The 18,631-nt window shown below is 44.1% G+C and overlaps 2 protein-coding genes across 5 annotated transcripts in view; one reads left to right on the forward strand and one right to left on the reverse strand.

The window, feature by feature from the left end:
* cdr2l (cerebellar degeneration related protein 2 like) overlaps positions 1–1,098 on the reverse strand; it is a 32,451-nt gene extending 31,353 nt beyond the window's left edge. For all 4 annotated transcript variants that reach the window (XM_033044476.1, XM_033044475.1, XM_033044473.1 and 1 more), the window contains exon 1: positions 982–1,098. The gene's annotated coding sequence lies outside the window, so the exon portion shown is untranslated. The remainder of the gene's footprint in view (positions 1–981) is intronic.
* Positions 1,099–1,486: 388 nt separating this feature from the next.
* The window catches only part of hid1 (HID1 domain containing), a 62,836-nt gene continuing 45,691 nt past the window's right edge, over positions 1,487–18,631 (forward strand). Inside the window, exons 1-3 of the mRNA XM_033044482.1 lie at positions 1,487–1,602; positions 8,395–8,544; positions 14,687–14,857. Coding sequence (XP_032900373.1) covers positions 1,537–1,602; positions 8,395–8,544; positions 14,687–14,857 — 387 coding nt within the window. The 5' untranslated portion in view covers positions 1,487–1,536. The remainder of the gene's footprint in view (positions 1,603–8,394; positions 8,545–14,686; positions 14,858–18,631) is intronic.

Below are 18,631 nucleotides of genomic sequence, written 5' to 3' on the forward strand. Positions count from 1 at the left end.
GTGGAAAATATGTTTCCCTGGCTGGGTTGTCCAGAACCATGTATCACTGACTCAAAGTAAGGGGCCAGATATTCAGGATTAATATGCAAAGAGATTTGCATACCTGGAAGGCAATGAATCTTTGGAATCCTCCAAAGAAGATGAGGAACTAAGTCACTGTACATGTTCAAGACAGATATTGATAGATCTTTGGGGAATCAAGGGATCCTGGTTTAGTGCAGGGAAATTATGCTCCTTTGCCAGGCCATTACTGCTTTTGACTTTTTGATTTAATTTTAGAGAGACAGTATGGAAGCAGGTCCTTCGGCCTGTCGATCTGTGTCAAATAATGATCACCCATACTGTAGTTCTATTTTATCCAGGTTTTGGATCCTACATACTGGGGACAATTTACAGAAACCTACAAACTTACATATCTTTGGAATGCGGGAGGAAACCGGAGCGCCGAAGGCGGTGCAAACTCGACACAGGCAGCACCCTAGGCTATAGATGAGAGGGAGGGAAGAGATTTAAGAGGGATCTCAGGAGCAACCTTTTCATTCAGAATGTAGTCCGCATCTGGAATGAGTTGCCAGAGGAAGTTATAGAGGCGGATACAATTACGACTTTCAAAAGACATTTGGATAGAAATATGTTCAAGAAGGAACTGCAGATGCTGGAAAATCGAAGGCAGACAAAAGTGCTGGAGAAACTCAGCGGGTACGGCAGCATCTATGGAGCGAAGGAAATAGGCAACGTTTCGGGCCGAAACCCTTATTCAGACTGAAATAGAACAGGAAGGGTTTAGAGGAATATGAACTAAATGCGGGCAATGAGTCGAGGCCAGAATGTCATTTCTGTCAGCATGGACAAGGTGGGCCAAAGGGCATGTCCTTACTTAGTCCATCCAAAACAAATACCGTCAGGGTAATTGGGGAGGAGGGGGGAGAGGAGTTGGAGGGGGGGTACGAGTCAGGCACTGTTGAACGCTGAATGACTCACCGAGTCAGGCAGCATGACCAGGTGATGTTTCGAGTCGTGATCCTTCTTCAGACCGTGGGAAGATCCGCAATGGTCCGTGAGGTTGGAAGGCGGTTGTCGCCCCTCCTTGGGCGGGCGGTGGGCGGGGAAGTGGGCGGGACCGGGCTCGCGCTGGGCGGGGAAGTGGGCGGGACCGGGCTCGCGCTGGGCGGGGAAGTGGGCGGGACCGGGCTCGCGCTGGGCGGGGAAGTGGGCGGGACCGGGCTCGCGCTGGGCGGGGAAGTGGGCGGGACCGGGCTCGCGCTGGGCGGGGAAGTGGGCGGGACCGGGCTCGCGCTGGGCGGGGAAGTGGGCGGGACCGGGCTCGCGCTGGGCGGGGTAGTGGGCGGGACCGGGCTCGCGCTGGGCGGGACAAGGCAGTGGGCGGGACCGATTTCGTGATGAACGAGGCGACAGTATAATGGGCGGGACCAACCACTATAGTGGATGGGGTGGTCATGCAGTGGGCGTGGCGGCCTCGGGGTGGGCGGGGCAGCGCTGTGTCAGTCAGTCGAGCGGCCGAGCGCTGGCGGAAGGATGGGGAGCGCTGACTCCAAGCTGCACTTCAGGAAGGCGGTGATCCAACTCACCACCCGGACTCAGGTGGGTGAGGGGAGCGGGAGGTAGCGAGGGCTGGAGCGCGCAGTCGGTATCATCGGCTTGGCTCCCGTCTCCGGGCCTTCGACTGGCGGCAGCAGGTGTCCGGAAAGGCCTTCAGGGACGGCGGCGCCGAGCGGCTGTCCATCCCGCCGCGGTCGGTACCACCTTCCCACTGCGCACTACCTTGCTGCCCCTCTGGTCTTCGCCTCGCCCGGTTCTCCTCTCTCTCTCACCTCACACACAGCCCGCTTCATCCTCTACCGGGATGACAGCTTCCAAGCGGGATAACGCAAGGTGGATACAAAAACCATCGGGCCCAGAGCCAACCAGAACCAGTCTCCTCGATTAAACCTCTGAAACTCGTTTACTGAGAATATTGTGCGAATTTGCTGCGTTTTGCATACATCCCTGGCAGTAAAATACTTAAGATTAGTCTGAGGATATTCTTCCTGCTAATTTCTAATGGCTTGCTTTTCTTTTTATTCTATTACATATATTGAATAGCCTTTTCATTTTTGTTTTCCTAGTCGGTTTGACAACTGTGGACATTATCTATACTAGGATCCGTCAGGACAGAGCATCTGTCAGGGTACATTGTCCATCAGCAGAGAACAGGCGCTGCCGTTTTACACCTGCCACGTAGATTTTTAGTTTGTCACCAAATCGTAAACAAACTGTTCACTGTGTACTTAATTGCTTTGTAACAAGGTTATCACTGGGATTTCTGTGGCTATGTAAATAGTGAAGAGCAACTCACTGCAGGTATTGATAATGATCAAGAAACTTGGGTTTTGCCCACTGAGAGGATTTCTAGATGTGTGTATATTGTGTTAGTGGTTGTCACTGTGTAACTTGCTGGTACAGTTTTGCTAGGGATGGCTCCTTCACCAGTACTGGTGGGGTTGGGTCTGTCACTACAACATTGAGCAGCAGCACTGGTGAGGGTGGGACTGTCCTTGGGGCACATTTATGGTTGGGACATGTCTATCAGTGTAAATATTGGCACAGTATGGCGGAGATGGATCTTTTCACTGTAATACTGAGATACAGTACTGGTTGGGACAGATCTGTCACTATTTAACATTTGGTACTCAGTACTGGTGGGGTCCAATCTGCCATTGTAAAAGACTGGGGTCTGCTACTGCTTTGGATGGTTAGTTAATGTTTTAGACTGGGATCCAGTACTGATGGGGATGTCTGCATCTGTATAGCACTGGGTCCAGTACCGGTGAGGATGTTTCTGTCACTTAAACACTGGTGTGTAGCACTAGTTGTTCAAGTCCGTCATTGTACAACATGGGTATAGTATATGGGACATGATATAGTACACTGTGGAACCTACCTAGAAAGAGGTATTTTGGATTTGGACGTGAAATGAAGAAGGCAATCTTGTGGTTTCGAGATCTCTTGGGAGTGGTGTGCACTGTATGAAAGAATTCCAAAGGCAGTTTGAAGATGATTACCATTGTCCGTAACCTGTTTCAATTTAGAATGAGGGCAATTATAATGGTATAAGTGAGTAGCTGTCCTAGGTGGTGCAGGTAAACAAGCTTAGAGACAGTCAGTAAGCAAGAGATATTACAACTGTTGATCTATAGTGCTCAACAAGAGTTTATCTCAATCAAAAGAAGAGATTCCATGAAAAAGTGGCCCAATCTGTGGAGGTAAAGGATCCTGTTAAATTAAAAGGTAGGGCACACACTGTGGCAAGGGCTGGTGGTGGGCCAAAGGGTTGGGGATTTTCCAGCAGCAGAAGACTATAAGGTTTATAACATGGGAGAAAATGAATTTTGAGAGGAAACTGGCATGTATTATAAAAACAGTTGACCTTTCTATAGATATATAAATAGAAAGAGGATGACTAAGGCAAATGTCTCTGGCGAATGAGACTGGCAAATTAATAACAGCAAAAAAAAGAAATGGACGATGTATAGAAAATTTGTTTCAGTCTTCACCGTGGAAGACATCGCTGATATGTCTTGTCTCGAATAACATCGCTAAAATAATTATGTAAAAGAATGGGACTAGTTCAAAAGTTGAAGTCCTAGTCCAATGACATCAGACAGGACCTTTCAAAAGTTGATTGAGGGAGGCTGTTTGCTGGTAATGGGGCATGTGGCAAATGGGAGGGCCAGCATGTTCATATTGGAGTGAATGACAAGGCTGGCAGAAGTAGAAACTCCTGGATGATGAGATATTGAGTCACAGGTCAAGGAAAAGAAGGGGCCATATGTTCGGTTGTGGTAGCTGGAATCAAGTGAATCCCTTAATTGAAGGGTGGGGGTATAGTAGTGTACAAGAGGGGAATCAGAATGGCATAAAAGGGACACGAGATGGCATTGACAGGTAAGATAAAGGATAAATTCAAAAAGATTCTACTATATTTAGAGCGAAAAAAGTAGGGAGAGAGTATAGGGCCCTTAAAGGTTAATGCAGTTGACTATGTGAAACTGTTGGAGATGTACGGTGGATTTTTATTGTCTGTATTTACTGCAGTGAAAGACATGGATGCTGGAGATCTCTAGGAAGTTATGTGATGTCTTGAAGAGAGTCTAAATTACGGAAGAGGAGGGCCTGGAAGTCTTAAATTACATAAAAATAGATAAATCCAGAGACCTGATCAAGCATATCCTAGGACATTGTAGGGAAACTGGGGAATAATTTGCAGAGCCCCTGGCAGAGATATTTCTATCATCGATAGCCAAGAGCAAGGTGCCAAATGACTGGAGGGTGGCTAATGTGCCCCCATTTAAGAAGGCTCAAGGAAAAGCCAGGGAACTACAGACTGGTGATCCTAATATCGTGATGGGAAAGTTATTGGAGGAGATTCTGAGAGACAGGTCCTACATACATTTAGAAAGGTGAGGATCAATTAGGGATTTGTGCATGGAAAATCATATCTCATGAATTTGATTTTCTTTTAAAAAGGTGATCAAGACGATTGAGGACAGTATGTACAATTTAGATGTGAATGTTGGTGGCATGTTGATAAGTTTGCTAATGGCACTAAAACCTGTGGTGTAGTGGATAGTGAAGGAGACTATCTAGGATTATAACTGGGTCTTGATTAATTGGGCCAATGTGGAAAGGAAATGTCCCATGATACAGGGCTGTGCTTCTCACATTTTGATGTAATGGTGACTCTCTTGTATATTTGATAGAGCTTGTCCACCTTCCTCTGTCCCAAACATGCCGGGCGAAAAATGACATTGTTTCAAAAACAAATATGCACCTGCAAAAGTAGCAATAAGTGTTTTGATAAACAGGGAAAAAAAGTGCTTCCACTCATGAATATTGTGGTTAGTATTGGGAAGGGAATGTGAGGGAATTTTTTTCATCTTTAGTGGCATCTGGAATGCTGTGCCTAAAAGTGTGGTGGTACCATACCCAGTGGTATATTTCAAGAAGAAAGCATAAAGGTTTGTAAGATAGATTATGACTACCAACCGGTAGCACTAATGCCTGTGGTGATGAAGTGGTTTGAGAGGTTGGTTACGGCGTATCTCAACTCCTACCTCAGCAAGAACCTGGACCAAATACAATTTGCCTATTGCCACAATGGATCAATGGGGGATACAATCTTGCTGGCTCTTCATTCTGCGCTGGATCACTTGGACAATAAAAACACATACGTCTGGCTGTTGTTCACAGATTATACGGCGTTCAACACCATCATTCCCTTCAAACTGGTTACCAACCTCATGGAACTGGGTCTCTGTGCATCCCTCTGCAACTGAATCCTCGACTTCCTCATCAACAGACCACATCTGCACAAATTGGTAGTAGTACTTCCTCCTTGATGACCATCAGCACAGGAGCACCTTAATGGCACCACAATTCCATCCTTGCCTACGTTGGATGAATTAAAGATGACAAGGAGTCAGCGTATAGGAGGGAGATTGATCGACCGAATGGTGCTAGAACAACAGCCTTGCTCTCAACATCAGTAAAACCAAGGAACTGATTGTTGACTTTAGAAGGGGAAGGTCATGGATCCACAAACCTGTGATAGACACAAAGCTGTCTTCATTGACGGGACGATGGTCAAGAGACAGACGGTAGAGAGAGCCAAAAACTTCAAATTTCTGGGCATGTATATTTCTGAAGATCTGTTCTGGACCCACCTTATTAATGGAATCATAAAGAAAGCCCTTCAACGCCTCTACTTCCTTAGACTGAGGACATTCTGTATGTTGACGAACACTCTCTTGCACTTTTACAGATGTGGGTAGAGAGCATTACTGGTTGTATCACGGCCTGGAATGCATGAGATTTCCCAAAGTTGTGAATACTGCCCAGTCCATCGCGGGTACTGACCTCCCCATCATCGGAGGGATCCATAAGAGGCGCTGTCTCTAAAAAGCAGCCATCATCATCAAGGACCCATGCCACCTTGGCCACCCTCGAATTTCACTCCTGCCATCAGGAAGAAAGTATACAGTGCATTGAGAAAGTATTCAGACCCCTTCACTTTTTCCACATTTTGTTACATTACAGCCTTATTCTAAAATTGGTTACAGTCATTTTTTTTAATCATCAATCTACGCACAATACCTCATAATATAAAAGCGAAAACTGGTGTTTAGTAATTATTGCAAAATAATTAAAAATAAATAACTGAAATATCACATTTACGTAAGTATTCAAACCCTTTGCTGTGACTCTCAAAATTGAGCTTTGGTGCATCGTGTTTCCATTGATTATCCTTGAGATGTTTCTACAACTTGATAGGAGTCTACAAGTGGTAAATTAAATTGATTGTACATGATTTGGAAAGGCACACACCTGTCTATATAAGGTCCCACAGTTGACAGTGCATGTCAGAGCAAAAAACAAGCCATGAAGACGAAGGAATTGTCTGTAGACCTCCGAGACAGGATTGTGTTGAGACACAGATCTGGGGAAAGGTATAAAACATTTTTTGGAGTTTGCCAAAAGGCTCCTAAACAAAATTCCCTGGCCTGATGAAACCAAGATTGAACTCTTTGGCCTGAATGCCAAGTGTCACGTCTGGAGGAAAACAGGCACCGCTCATCACCTGGCCAATACCATATCTATGGTGAAGCATGGTAGTGGCAGCATCATGCTGTAGGGATGTTTTTCAGCGGTAGGAACTGGGAGACCAGTCAGGATCGAGGTAAAGATGAACGGAGCAAAGTATAGAGAGATCCTTGATGAAAACCTGCTCCAGAGCGTTCAGGACCTCGGACTGGGGCAGACGTTCGCCTTCCAACAGGACAACGACCTAAAGCTCACGTCCAAGACAACGCAGGAGTGGCTTTGTGACAAGTCTGTGAATGTCCGTAAGTGGCCCGGCTAGAGCCCGGACTTGAACCCGATCGAACATCTTTGGAGGGACCTGAAAATAGCTGTGCATCAACACTCCCAATCCAACCTGACAGAGCTTGAGAGGATCTGCAGAGAAGAATGGGATAAATTACCCAAATACAGGTGTGCCAAGCTTGTAGTGTGATACCCAAGAAGACTTGAGGTTGTAATCACTGCCAAAGGTGCCTCAATAAAGTACTGAGTAAAGGGTATGAATACTTATGTAAATGTGATATTTCAGTTATTTATTTTTAATTATTTTGCAAAAATTTCTAAACACCTGTTTTCACTTATTTTATTGTGGGCTATTGTGTGTAGATTGCTGATAAAAAAAAAAGAATTTAATCCATTTTAGAATAAGGCTGTAACGTAACAAAATGTGGAAAAAGTGAAGGGGTCTGAATACTTTCTGAATGCACTGTAAGTCTGAAATCTGTAATGTGCAGGTTTAGGAATAGATTAGTAGGTTTGATAAATGGGCTGAGCAAATGCACATCTATTTGAGCGTAAGCTGAGAGAACAATTGCACGTTTTAACCATCTCCAAGCCCCCTGTCTTCCACCTCTATAATGTGGCAGGTCTTTGTCCCTGCCTTATTATTTTTTTGTTGAGGCTCTAGGCAATATCTCTGGTGTTTGTCTTAATTATTTTAATAATCTGACTAGCTTCCTACCTACACTCTTTGTAAACTTGAACTCGTCCAATAATGTGGTCCCTGTTGATCTTCAAGCTTGCCTCTTATTCCCACCACTCGAGAGTGTTGACTTGTGGCTACCTCTGGTCCACTCATGCCTATGTTTTCAAATCCCATTGTGTCCCCACCTTTGCTTATCTTTCTCCAACTCTACAACCCAGTGAGATCTCTTCATTCTGTCCCTTGACACAATCAAAAATATTCCAAGATTAACAGTCAGCCCTTCTTTCTCCAGTGTCCTAGGTTCTGAAATTATCTCCCAAAATTCTATCTCTCAAACTATTCCTCCATTTTAAATAATTCCTTTAAACCATCTGACTAAGCTCTCGGTCATTATGCCAATGCTTTCTCATGATGCTAGGTGACTCTGCCCCTCTCTTCCCCAATGATACATTCCAGCGTTAGAATCCTTCAAGATATATACCTGTTGCCTGTTCTGGATTTGATTGTCATTCTACCATGGACACCCTGGCCTTTAACTGCTGAGGTATTAAACTTTCTAATTCTTCTCATAAATCTTCCAACTTTCTGTTCTTTAAAATGCTTCATCCAGCTTACTGCTTTGAGCAAGGGTTTGGTTATTTGTCTTTGAATCAAATTATTTTGGTTGCTAATGTTTGTGTAAAATGCCTTGGGGTAGTTTATCATGTTAATTGTTTAAGGGAAGTGGTTGTGGTATGAAAAGTATTTTAATAGAGCAGATCTAAAAGTCTAATTCAATGACGTGTGTAATTTGATTTGCCTCTGTAACCCATGCTGCTTGTGATTTGTAGCCAGTTGAAGCCACTGATGATGCTTTCTGGGACCAATTTTGGGCTGACACAGCCACATCCATCCAGGATGTGTTCACTTTGGTGCCAGCAGCCGAGATAAGAGCGGTCAGAGAGGAATCGCCCTCCAACTTAGCTACCCTGTGCTACAAGGTAAGCACTCCACCTGGTCTCTTGGAATAAAAGTGTATAGATACATAGAAAATAAGTGCATGAGTAGGCCATACGGCCCGTTGAGTCAGCACTGCCATTCAATGTAATCATGGCTGATCATCCACAATCAGTACTCCGTTCCTTCCTTATCCCCATATCCCTTGATTCCGCTAGCCCTAAGAGCTCTAGTTAATTCTCTTTGAATGCATCCAGTGAATCGACTTCCTGAGGCAGAGAATTCCACAAATTCACAACTCTGGGTGAAAACGTTTTTCCTCATCTCAGTTCTAAATGGCCTATGCCTTATTCATAAACTGTGGCCCCTGGTTCTGGACTCCCCCCAACACCGGGAGCATGTTTCCTGCATCTAGCGTGTCCAATCCCTTAATAATTTTATAACAGTGTTAGTTGGAATGTTGAGTAAAAATAAAACTGCTGGGGAACTCAGTTTGAAGAAGAGTCCTGACCTGAAAAGTGGTCAGTCCATTTCCTTCTGCAGATGCAGCCTGTCTCAGTGAGTTCCTCTGGCTGTTTGATTTGTGCTCAAGATTCCAGCAGCTGCAGTCTTAATCCCACAGTATCAAGGTGCTGTGAGCTGCTGCTTGGATATATTGAAAGGCTCCCACAATACTGTTCCATCTAATTCTTTCCAAGGAAGGTACAGCATAGGTTAGATAACATCTGAAATTTTCTGTTCACTGACCATTTGCTAATGTACGCAAGGATTCAAGAATTTATGTTCTGGAAAACATTGTGCAGCAAACCCAATAAAATGTTGGAACATGTGCCGGTGAAAAGTTTCTTGTGCTCAGTCCTTGTTGATCGCATACATCTAAGACTAAGGTTGTCAACTGCTCTTCCAGTGAAGAGAATGAGGTATCAAAGTGCAGATTGACCACAACGTGTTTATTGGCAGTTGTCGAAGCCTTGGGGCTGTTCATGAAATCCTGAATCAGAATAGGGACTAATACAACATACTGGTCGGTTGTCAAATACTCTCTAAATATTAGTTTAAAGCTTCCCATTTGTATTACTGATCCAGGATGCAACTAGAGAACATTAGACATTAGAGACCATTCGGCCCCTTGCACTGCTGAACCGTTTAGTATGGCTGATCTCTTACTTTAGCCACCCTTTCAAAGGCCAGTTTATTGTTACATGTACCAATGAAGGTATAGTGAAACTCGAATTGTTGCACCAATCCTATATTCCAAGATTCCCGTAATGTTCAAAAACCTACCGATCTTTACGTTGGATATGTGGTGTCTGAGCCTGCGGAAGGAATTCCAAAGATTCACTAACCCCCGGTGATGGAATTTCCCCTCTTCATATCAGTGCTGAGTGGTATATGCTTTTCTGGAGACTGTGAACCCTGGAAGAATATAACATCAAATTTAATCATGAATTGAACCTTTTTATTCTAGCACAATTCTAATAGCTTGCCCAGTAAATCAGGTGACAGCATCAACTTGTTCAAAAGCATGAGTGTAAAACTACCCTCCTGTAGACCAAGATTTTTGGATGAAAATAAATGTGAGGAACACTGGTAAAAAGGAGCTACAGGTTACGTGCTTGCCAAGCACTCTCCCTCCTCTCCAATCTTCCATATATCCCCCGGAGAACAGTGGACTGGGGATGCCACTCCTTATTACTGTTAATTTTTGTTCATTGGCTTTATAATCATATTACAAAGAATTAGACCCAACAGACTATGCTGATTCTTAAACAGCTATTCCAATGATCAATCCTTTGCATTTTACCCAAAACTCTGCAATTATTCCCCTGCAAGTATTTATTAAATTCCTTTTTGAAATTCCCTCATGGCCATTTTGCTTGTTATCTTCAAACGTCCTTTCCCTCAGACAGCCAAAGACTTAAGGTAATGGTGATTATCATTATGGCTGTGAGGGCAACTTTTCCTTCTTCACTCTATCAAATCCTTTAGTGATTTGAATATCTTTCTTTATCTTCTCTGCTCTAAGGGTAACTATTTCATCTTCTTTAGTCTCATTCTTTAGTCACAGTACGTCTCATTCCCTGGAAGGGAACCAGTAAATCTCCCTGCACACTCTCTCTACTTTCTTTGCTGTGCTGGTGTTCCAATTGCTGCTCTTGTTAGTTGCAGTGTTTGCAGTTTCACAATCCGTGGTGTGGGAAACCCCCTGCCTTTCAGTAATCGGAAACGTGGTGAGTTTCCTTCATGGACTTCAGCTTTTGTGGTGTACTGCGGTTCTCAGGCAACCACTTGGACTGAATAATGTGGTCAAGTTTCCTTTGAAGAAACCAGTACTACAGCCCCATAAAAGACAGGTATTGTGTCGCTTTATCTCAGACAGCCTCAGTCTGTGTTGGAATTCTGAAGGCAGAAATAAATATCATTATCAATGACAGCCTCTGCTGAGATTGACTCCAGAGATATGGGAAGTGGTCCACATTGGCAATGAACTTTCATTGTTAGATGACAGTGCTCTTCAGCAGAGCAGTTTGTCAGAGACTTTGTTTTGCGGGGTTTTAACACAAGACCCATTCTCCCGCATGTTTCACTGACCGAGTAGACAATGGCAGAGCTGTGCTACTGACTGCGCACAGGCACAAACAATGGCTGTGTATGACAGCTCAACCACCAGGGTTCAGATTCTGCAATGGAAGCAACATTGGTGCAAGATTCCTATTAGCTGTACCCCATGTATTAGCTGTAGTCCCGTGGATAGCTTGGTAACTCAACCACTTTTGACTTTTTCACCTCATGGCTGATCGAGATGCTGTATAAATGCTACATCTGTGCAATAGCAGTGTTGGCTATGTGAATCACTAACACGCTTACTCCAGTGTTCCAGTCAGATAGACAAGAACAGCATTTTGCACTGAATTCAAATTCTTAAATGAAAATGTCAGTCATGTAAGGTCAGGATTCCAAATTAAGTTACAGAAATCACTTAATCTCTGTGTGGACTACTTCCCATATCCCTCGAGTCAATCTCAGCAAAGGCTGACATTGATGATGATATTTACTACTGCCTTCAGAGTTACAACACAGCCTGAGGCTGTCTGAGAGAAAGGGGCACAATAGGGGTGGCGCAGCGGTAGAGTTGCTGCCTTACAGCGTTTGCACTGCCGGAGACCCAGGTTCGATCCCAACTACGGGTGCGGTCTGTAGGGAGTTTGTACGTTCTCCCCGTGACCGCGTGGGTTTTCTCCGAGATCTTCGGTTTCCTCCCACACTCCAAAGACGTACCGATTTGTAAGTTAATTGGCTTGGTGGATAGGCTGTATGTGCAAATTGTCCCTAGTGTGTGTAGGATAGTGTTAATGTGCGGTGGATCGCTGGTCGTCGCGGTCTCGGTGGGCCAAAGGGCTGTATCTTTCCGTGCTGTATCTCTAAACTAAACCTGCCTTTTATGGGGCACTTTTAATCCCTGTATGCTTTTGATCTTTTGACTATTCACAGCAGATACTTCAAATCAGTGGAAAAATAATAATAATAATAATAATAATAATAATAATAATAACTTTATTTATAGAGCACTTTAAAAACAACCACTGTTGCAACAAAGTGCTGTACATGACTAATCATGATGAAAAAAAAAAATTTTAAACATTAAAAACACTAAAACAGGAGCAAAGTCTCATGCAGGGTCAAAAGCCAAGGAATAGAAAAGGGTTTTAAGACTGGTTTTGAAGATGGACAGTGAGGGGGCCTGTCTGATGTGCAACGGCAGAGTGTTCCATAATGTCGGAGCAGCAACAGAGAAGGCTCTATCCCCGCTGAGCTTCCGCTTAGACCTCGGTACCTCCAGGAGCAGCTGATCAGCTGACCTGAGGCACCGGGCAGGAGCGTAGGGATGAAGCAGCTCAGAGAGGTAAGGCGGGGCGAGACCATTTAAAGATTTAAAAACGAATAAAAGAATCTTAAACTGAACTCGAAAGTACACCGGCAGCCAGTGGAGGGAGGCCAGAATTGGCGTTATGTGCGCCCTCTTTCGAGTTCCAGTTAAAAGGCGAGCAGCAGCATTCTGAACCAACTGGAGACGAGCCAGGGAAGATCGAGTAACTCCAAAATAGAGTGCGTTACAGTAATCCAGCCTAGACGTGACGAAGGCATGGATTACTGTTTCAAAATGCTGCCGCTCAAGAATGGGCTTCACCTTTGCCAGCTGCCTTAAATGAAAGAAGCTGGACTTAACTACCGCGCCTATTTGATGATCTAATTTAAAATCACTGTCCATCCGGGCCTCTGTCTGCAATATCCTAAAACCCAAGTCTAAAACTGTTGGCTTCACATACCGTGCTAGGGGACCCAAGTCAACAGGGGGAGGTTCACGGCAGCCATTGGGACCAAACACTATCACCTCTGTCTTCTTTTCATTAAAACCTAGAAAGTTTAGGGCCATCCAGGATTTAATGTCATCAAGACATAACAGAAGTGATTTGACAGAGAAAGCATCTTCCTTCCTCAGCGGCATATATAGTTGGCTATCATCAGCATAACAATGAAAAGAGATGCCATGCTTTCTAAGAATGGAACCCAGAGGAAGTAAGTACAGTGAGAAAAGCAGAGGCCCTAAAATTGAGCCCTGTGGAACCCCATATGACAGAGGAGCGGAGGAGGATTCAAAACCAGCAAGGCTTACACACATAGTTCTGTCTGCCAGATAAGACCTGAACCATTCCAGGACACTGCCACAAATGCCCACTAGGTGCTGTAACCGAGATACTAAGATACCATGGTCCACTGTATCAAAGGCGGCAGATAGGTCCAGCAGGACAAGAACCACATAATCACCAGAATCATTAGCTAGGAGGATGTCATTAAAAACCCTTAGCAATGCTGACTCTGTGCTATGCATAGTTTTAAACCCAGACTGGAAAACCTCCCGAATATTATGCTCGTCCAAGAAGAGTTTTAGCTGAGCATAAACAACTTTCTCCAGAATTTTAGAAATAAAAGGCAACTTGGAGATCGGTCTAAAATTGGCCAGAACAGTTTGATCCAGGCCAGGTTTCTTAAGTAGTGGTTGCACTACTGCATGTTTAAAACTTACGGGGACAACCCCAGAACACAAGCTGCTGTTGATAATAGCAAGAACCGACTGCCCTATGCTGGGGAAAACCTCTTTAAAAAGATGAGGAGGGACAGCATCACAAGGGGAACCCGATGGCTTAATATGGCTAACCACATCCTCTAAACGCGACAATGTCACAGGCACAAACTTATCCAATACCACCAGGCATGGGACAGAAACAGAGGGGTCAGAGGCAGGAGCTGAAATGAGAGCCCTTATGGAAACAACCTTATTAATAAAAAAGTGCAGGAAGTCATTGCACATTTCAGACGATGCTTCCAGACAGACAGGCTGTGGGGCATTAAGAACAGAGTCAATGATTTTAAATAGCACACGTGGGTCGTGATGCTTAGACACAATAATGTTTGACAGGTATTCTCTTTTGGCCTCTTTAACAGTGTTCTGGTAATTACGCCAGCAGTCCTTTAGGATTTGAAATGAAACCTGCAGCTTGTCTTTCTTCCACTTGCGTTCAGCTTTGCGGCACTCCCGTAGAGCTGTACGAGTTACGTCACTGAACCAGGGCTCGGGTTTAGCTCTAGGCTGCAATGTTTTTAATGGAGCCACAGAGTCCAGTATACCACAAATAGTCTCTGCAAATTTCTCCAAATCCACCGGCATAACAAGAAACTGAAGTCATAATCTTCTCCCAATCTGATATTCCCAGTGTTGAGGGCCCAAATGCACTTGGCAATGTTGCTTTCATGCTGATATTGATGCTCTTTTCCAAGCTCTGTGACTGGAAGAGATTATTATTTCCAGTAAAATAAGTCCCTGCTCGGGTTTAACTTATAGAATACAATACTTTGTACTTCTTGGAGTTAAATTTTGTTCCTTGGCCCATTTTTCCCAGTTGATCCAGATCTACTATGGGGAAAAGTTTCCTCAAATCTACACTTTTCACAAAATTGTGTACCTCTATCAGGTCCCTCCAGAACAAACTCTGCTCTAAGCAAAACAAATGTAGACTTGAGGGGCTCTTGTGTCTGTGTGTATAAAATAAATGCAGACTGTCCTGTCTCCTTCATCGGTGTGTGTGTGTGAAAATATAAATAATTGATCGTTTATTGCTCTTCCAGGCTGTTGAAAAGTTGGTGCAAGGAGCAGAATCGGGCTGTACAAGTGAGAAGGAGAAGCAAGTTATGATAAACTGCACCCAGCTGATGACCCGCATCTTGCCGTACATCTTTGAGGACCCAGACTGGAGAGGCTTCTTTTGGTCGACAGTCCCTGGTGCAGGGCGTGGAGGGGTAGGTGTATGCTGTACCTTTCCCTCAGGCTGCATGGATTCATGGAATGACGCCTTTATGGTTTGGTTGTGGACTCGTGAATCAGAAGCCACTGTTCAAAAGTTAAATAGAATGCAGGCCAATAGCGTAACATCTGTCAGGCTATGGGCACTTGGGTCAGCATGGACAAGTTGGACCAAAGGGCCTATTTCTGTGCTGTATGGCTACATCTGTTATTGGGGGGAAAAGATCCATTATTAAGGAGATAATGGCAGAAATTCATGAGATGTAGGATATAGAGGCTTTGGAGCATAGGGTGTCATTTTAATGCTAATTTAGAAACATAGAAACATAGAAATTAGGTGCAGGAGTAGGCCATTTGGCCCTTCGAGCCTGCACCGCCATTCAATATGATCATGGCTGATCATCCAACTCAGTATCCAGTACCTGCCTTCTCTCCATACCCCCTGATCCCCTTAGCCACAAGGGCCACATCTAACTCCCTCTTAAATATAGCCAATGAACTGGCCTCGACTACCCTCTGTGGCAGGGAGTTCCAGAGATTCACCACTCTCTGTGTGAAAAAAGTTCTTCTCATCTCGGTTTTAAAGGATTTCCCCCTTATCCTTAAGCTGTGACCCCTTGTCCTGGACTTCCCCAACATCGGGAGCAATCTTCCTGCATCTAGCCTGTCCAACCCCTTAAGAATTTTGTAAGTTTCTATAAGATCCCCTCTCAATCTCCTAAATTCTAGAGAGTATAAACCAAGTCTATCCAGTCTTTCTTCATAAGACAGTCCTGACATCCCAGGAATCAGTCTGGTGAACCTTCTCTGCACTCCCTCTATGGCAATAATGTCCTTCCTCAGATTTGGAGACCAAAACTGTACGCAATACTCCAGGTGTGGTCTCACCAAGACCCTGTACAACTGCAGTAGAACCTCCCTGCTCCTATACTCAAATCCTTTTGCTATGAAAGCTAACATACCATTCGCTTTCTTCACTGCCTGCTGCACCTGCATGCCCACTTTCAATGACTGGTGTACCATGAAACCCAGGTCTCGCTGCATCTCCCCTTTTCCTAGTCGGCCACCATTTAGATAATAGTCTGCTTTCCTGTTTTTGCCACCAAAATGGATAACCTCACATTTATCCACATTATACTGCATCTGCCAAACATTTGCCCACTCACCCAGCCTATCCAAGTCACCTTGCAGTCTAAGCATCCTCCTCACAGCTAACACTGCCCCCCAGCTTCGTGTCATCAGCAAACTTGGAGATATTGCCTTCAATTCCCTCATCCAGATCATTAATATATATTGTAAATAGCTGGGGTCCCAGCACTGAGCCTTGCGGTACCCCACTAGTCACTGCCTGCCATTGTGAAAAGGACCCGTTTACTCCTACTCTTTGCTTCCTGTTTGCCAGCCAGTTCTCTATCCACATCAATACTGAACCCCCAATGCCGTGTGCTTTAAGTTTGTATACTAATCTCTTATGTGGGACCTTGTCGAAAGCCTTCTGGAAGTCCAGATACACCACATCCACTGGTTCTCCCCTATCCACGCTACTAGTTACATCCTCGAAAAATTCTATAAGATTCGTCAGACATGATTTACCTTTTGTAAATCCATGCTGACTTTGTCCAATGATTTCACCACTTTCCAAATGTGCTGCTATCCCATCTTTAATAACTGACTCTAGCAGTTTCCCCACTACCGATGTTAGACTAACTGGTCTGTAATTCCCCGTTTTCTCTTTCCCTCCCTTCTTAAAAAGTGGGGTTACGTTTGCTACCCGCCAATCCTCAGGAACTACTCCAGAATCTAAAGAGTTTTGAAAGTTTTGAAAAATTTATCAGAATGTTGTCTGGATTGGCTATATTTAGAGGTTGAATTGTTTTTTCTGGATTGTGGAGGTTGAAGGGGACCTGATAGTAATATATAAAATTGAGAGGCACAAATAGGGTAGACAGTCAGAGCCCTTTTCCTAGGGTGGAAATGTCAGTCTAGAGTGCGTAGCTTTAAGGTCAGAGGAGGAACGTTTAAAGGAGATGTGCAGGACATGATTTTTACACAGAAAGTAGTGAGTGCATGGAACACACTGCCACAGGTAGTGATGGAAGCAGATATGATAGAGGCTTTTGAATTGGCACATGGATATGAAGGGAATGGAGGGATATGAATCACATGCAGGCAGAGGAGATTAATTTAACTTGGCATCATCTTTGGCAGAGACAATGTGGACCAAAGGGCCAGTTCTTTGTGCTGTAAGATGCAACTATCTGTTATTTTGTAAGGTGTATGGAATATAGAAGTAGGGATGTTTTGATGCAGACGCAAAAGGCTATAGATGCTGGAATCTAGAGCAAAAAAACAAACGACTGGAGGAACTCAGTGGGGCAGGCAGCATCAGTGGAGGATGTTTGTGGTCAGGACCCTTATAATAATTCTGAGAAGGGACCTGATCCAAAATGTTGCCTCTCTATTTCCCTCCACTGATTCTACCTGATCTTCTGAGTTCCACCGGCAGTTTAGATGCAACTTGGCAAGAGTTATTGTGGAATACTGTGCGTTGTTATGGTCTCTATGCAAGACAAATGTGCTTACATTAACAAGAAGGTTCACTGGGCTGATTCCTGCCTGAAGGGTTTGACATTGTAGAGCTGGCCTTTGCACCCATATTCCAAAGGAGTGCAGAAAAACATAAGGTGAATTGTTGAAATGTAAAAGAATGAATGGGATTGACTGTGTGGGCCCTGAGAAGATACTGCTCTGAGCTGGGGTACCCAGAATTATCTGACACCATATCAGAATTAAGGATGCCCTTTTCAGACAGATTAGGAGGAAGTTGTTTTAGTGGGTTATGAATCTTTGGAATTCTTTACTCCAAAGAGCTGAATATAATCAAGGCGGAGATTGATGAATATTTGAACAAGGGAGTCAAGGGGTATGGGGAGAGTGTCGAAGAGTGGCGTTGAGGCTAAGATTATTTCAGCCATGATCTTGTGTCGTGGAGGACCAGTCCAGGGAGGCATCTGGGCATCGAAAAATTAATGAATTAATTTGTATTTAAAATTTGTTTTTAAAAAGATTATGCCAGTAACATGGTCATGAAATTAGCGCCAATGACCCTGGTTCAACCTCTGGTGCAATCAGTCTGTAGTTTGCACATTCTCCCTGTTAGTCCATGGGGTTTCTCCAGGTGCTTTGGTTTCCTTCCATGTCCCAAGGGCTTGTGAGTTGGTAGGCTAATTGGCTGACGTATATTGCCCATAGTCTAGATGAGTAGGGATGATCAGTGGGGGGCAGTTAATGTTTAGGTTGGTGAACGTTGGATTGGTGTATTGGAAGACTTCACATCCCAATATTGTCTGGAGTAACATTGGAATGAGGGCCATAGGGCTAGGAACTTGGTGGGGTAATTGATAAGAAACTAATTTCAGTGGATGAAAAAGTATCTGGTCTGGATAAAGGTGAAGTAAATATTGGTTGGCAAAATTGTCATGGGATCATGGATGACCTTTAAGGAAGAGAGCCCAAAAAATATGTTGGTACTTTTTAATTGTAGTATAGCAACATTGGCTTTCTAACATAGCAAATTATTTTCTTGGCTCTCTTCTGTCTATGAACTTTTATTCCTTAAGTCTATGTTGAACCTCATTATAACGATTTGGGAGGTGAGGAATAGACAGGTCATAGTAGGATGGAGAATTAAGATGACAGATAACAGGAAGTTCAGGGACTGAAAGAGGGTGGATGCTTCTCCAAGAGCAAAGTTCCCAAACTACATTTAG

The sequence above is a fragment of the Amblyraja radiata genome, chromosome 26 (genome assembly GCF_010909765.2).
Source record: "Amblyraja radiata isolate CabotCenter1 chromosome 26, sAmbRad1.1.pri, whole genome shotgun sequence".
Taxonomy (NCBI): domain Eukaryota; kingdom Metazoa; phylum Chordata; class Chondrichthyes; order Rajiformes; family Rajidae; genus Amblyraja; species Amblyraja radiata.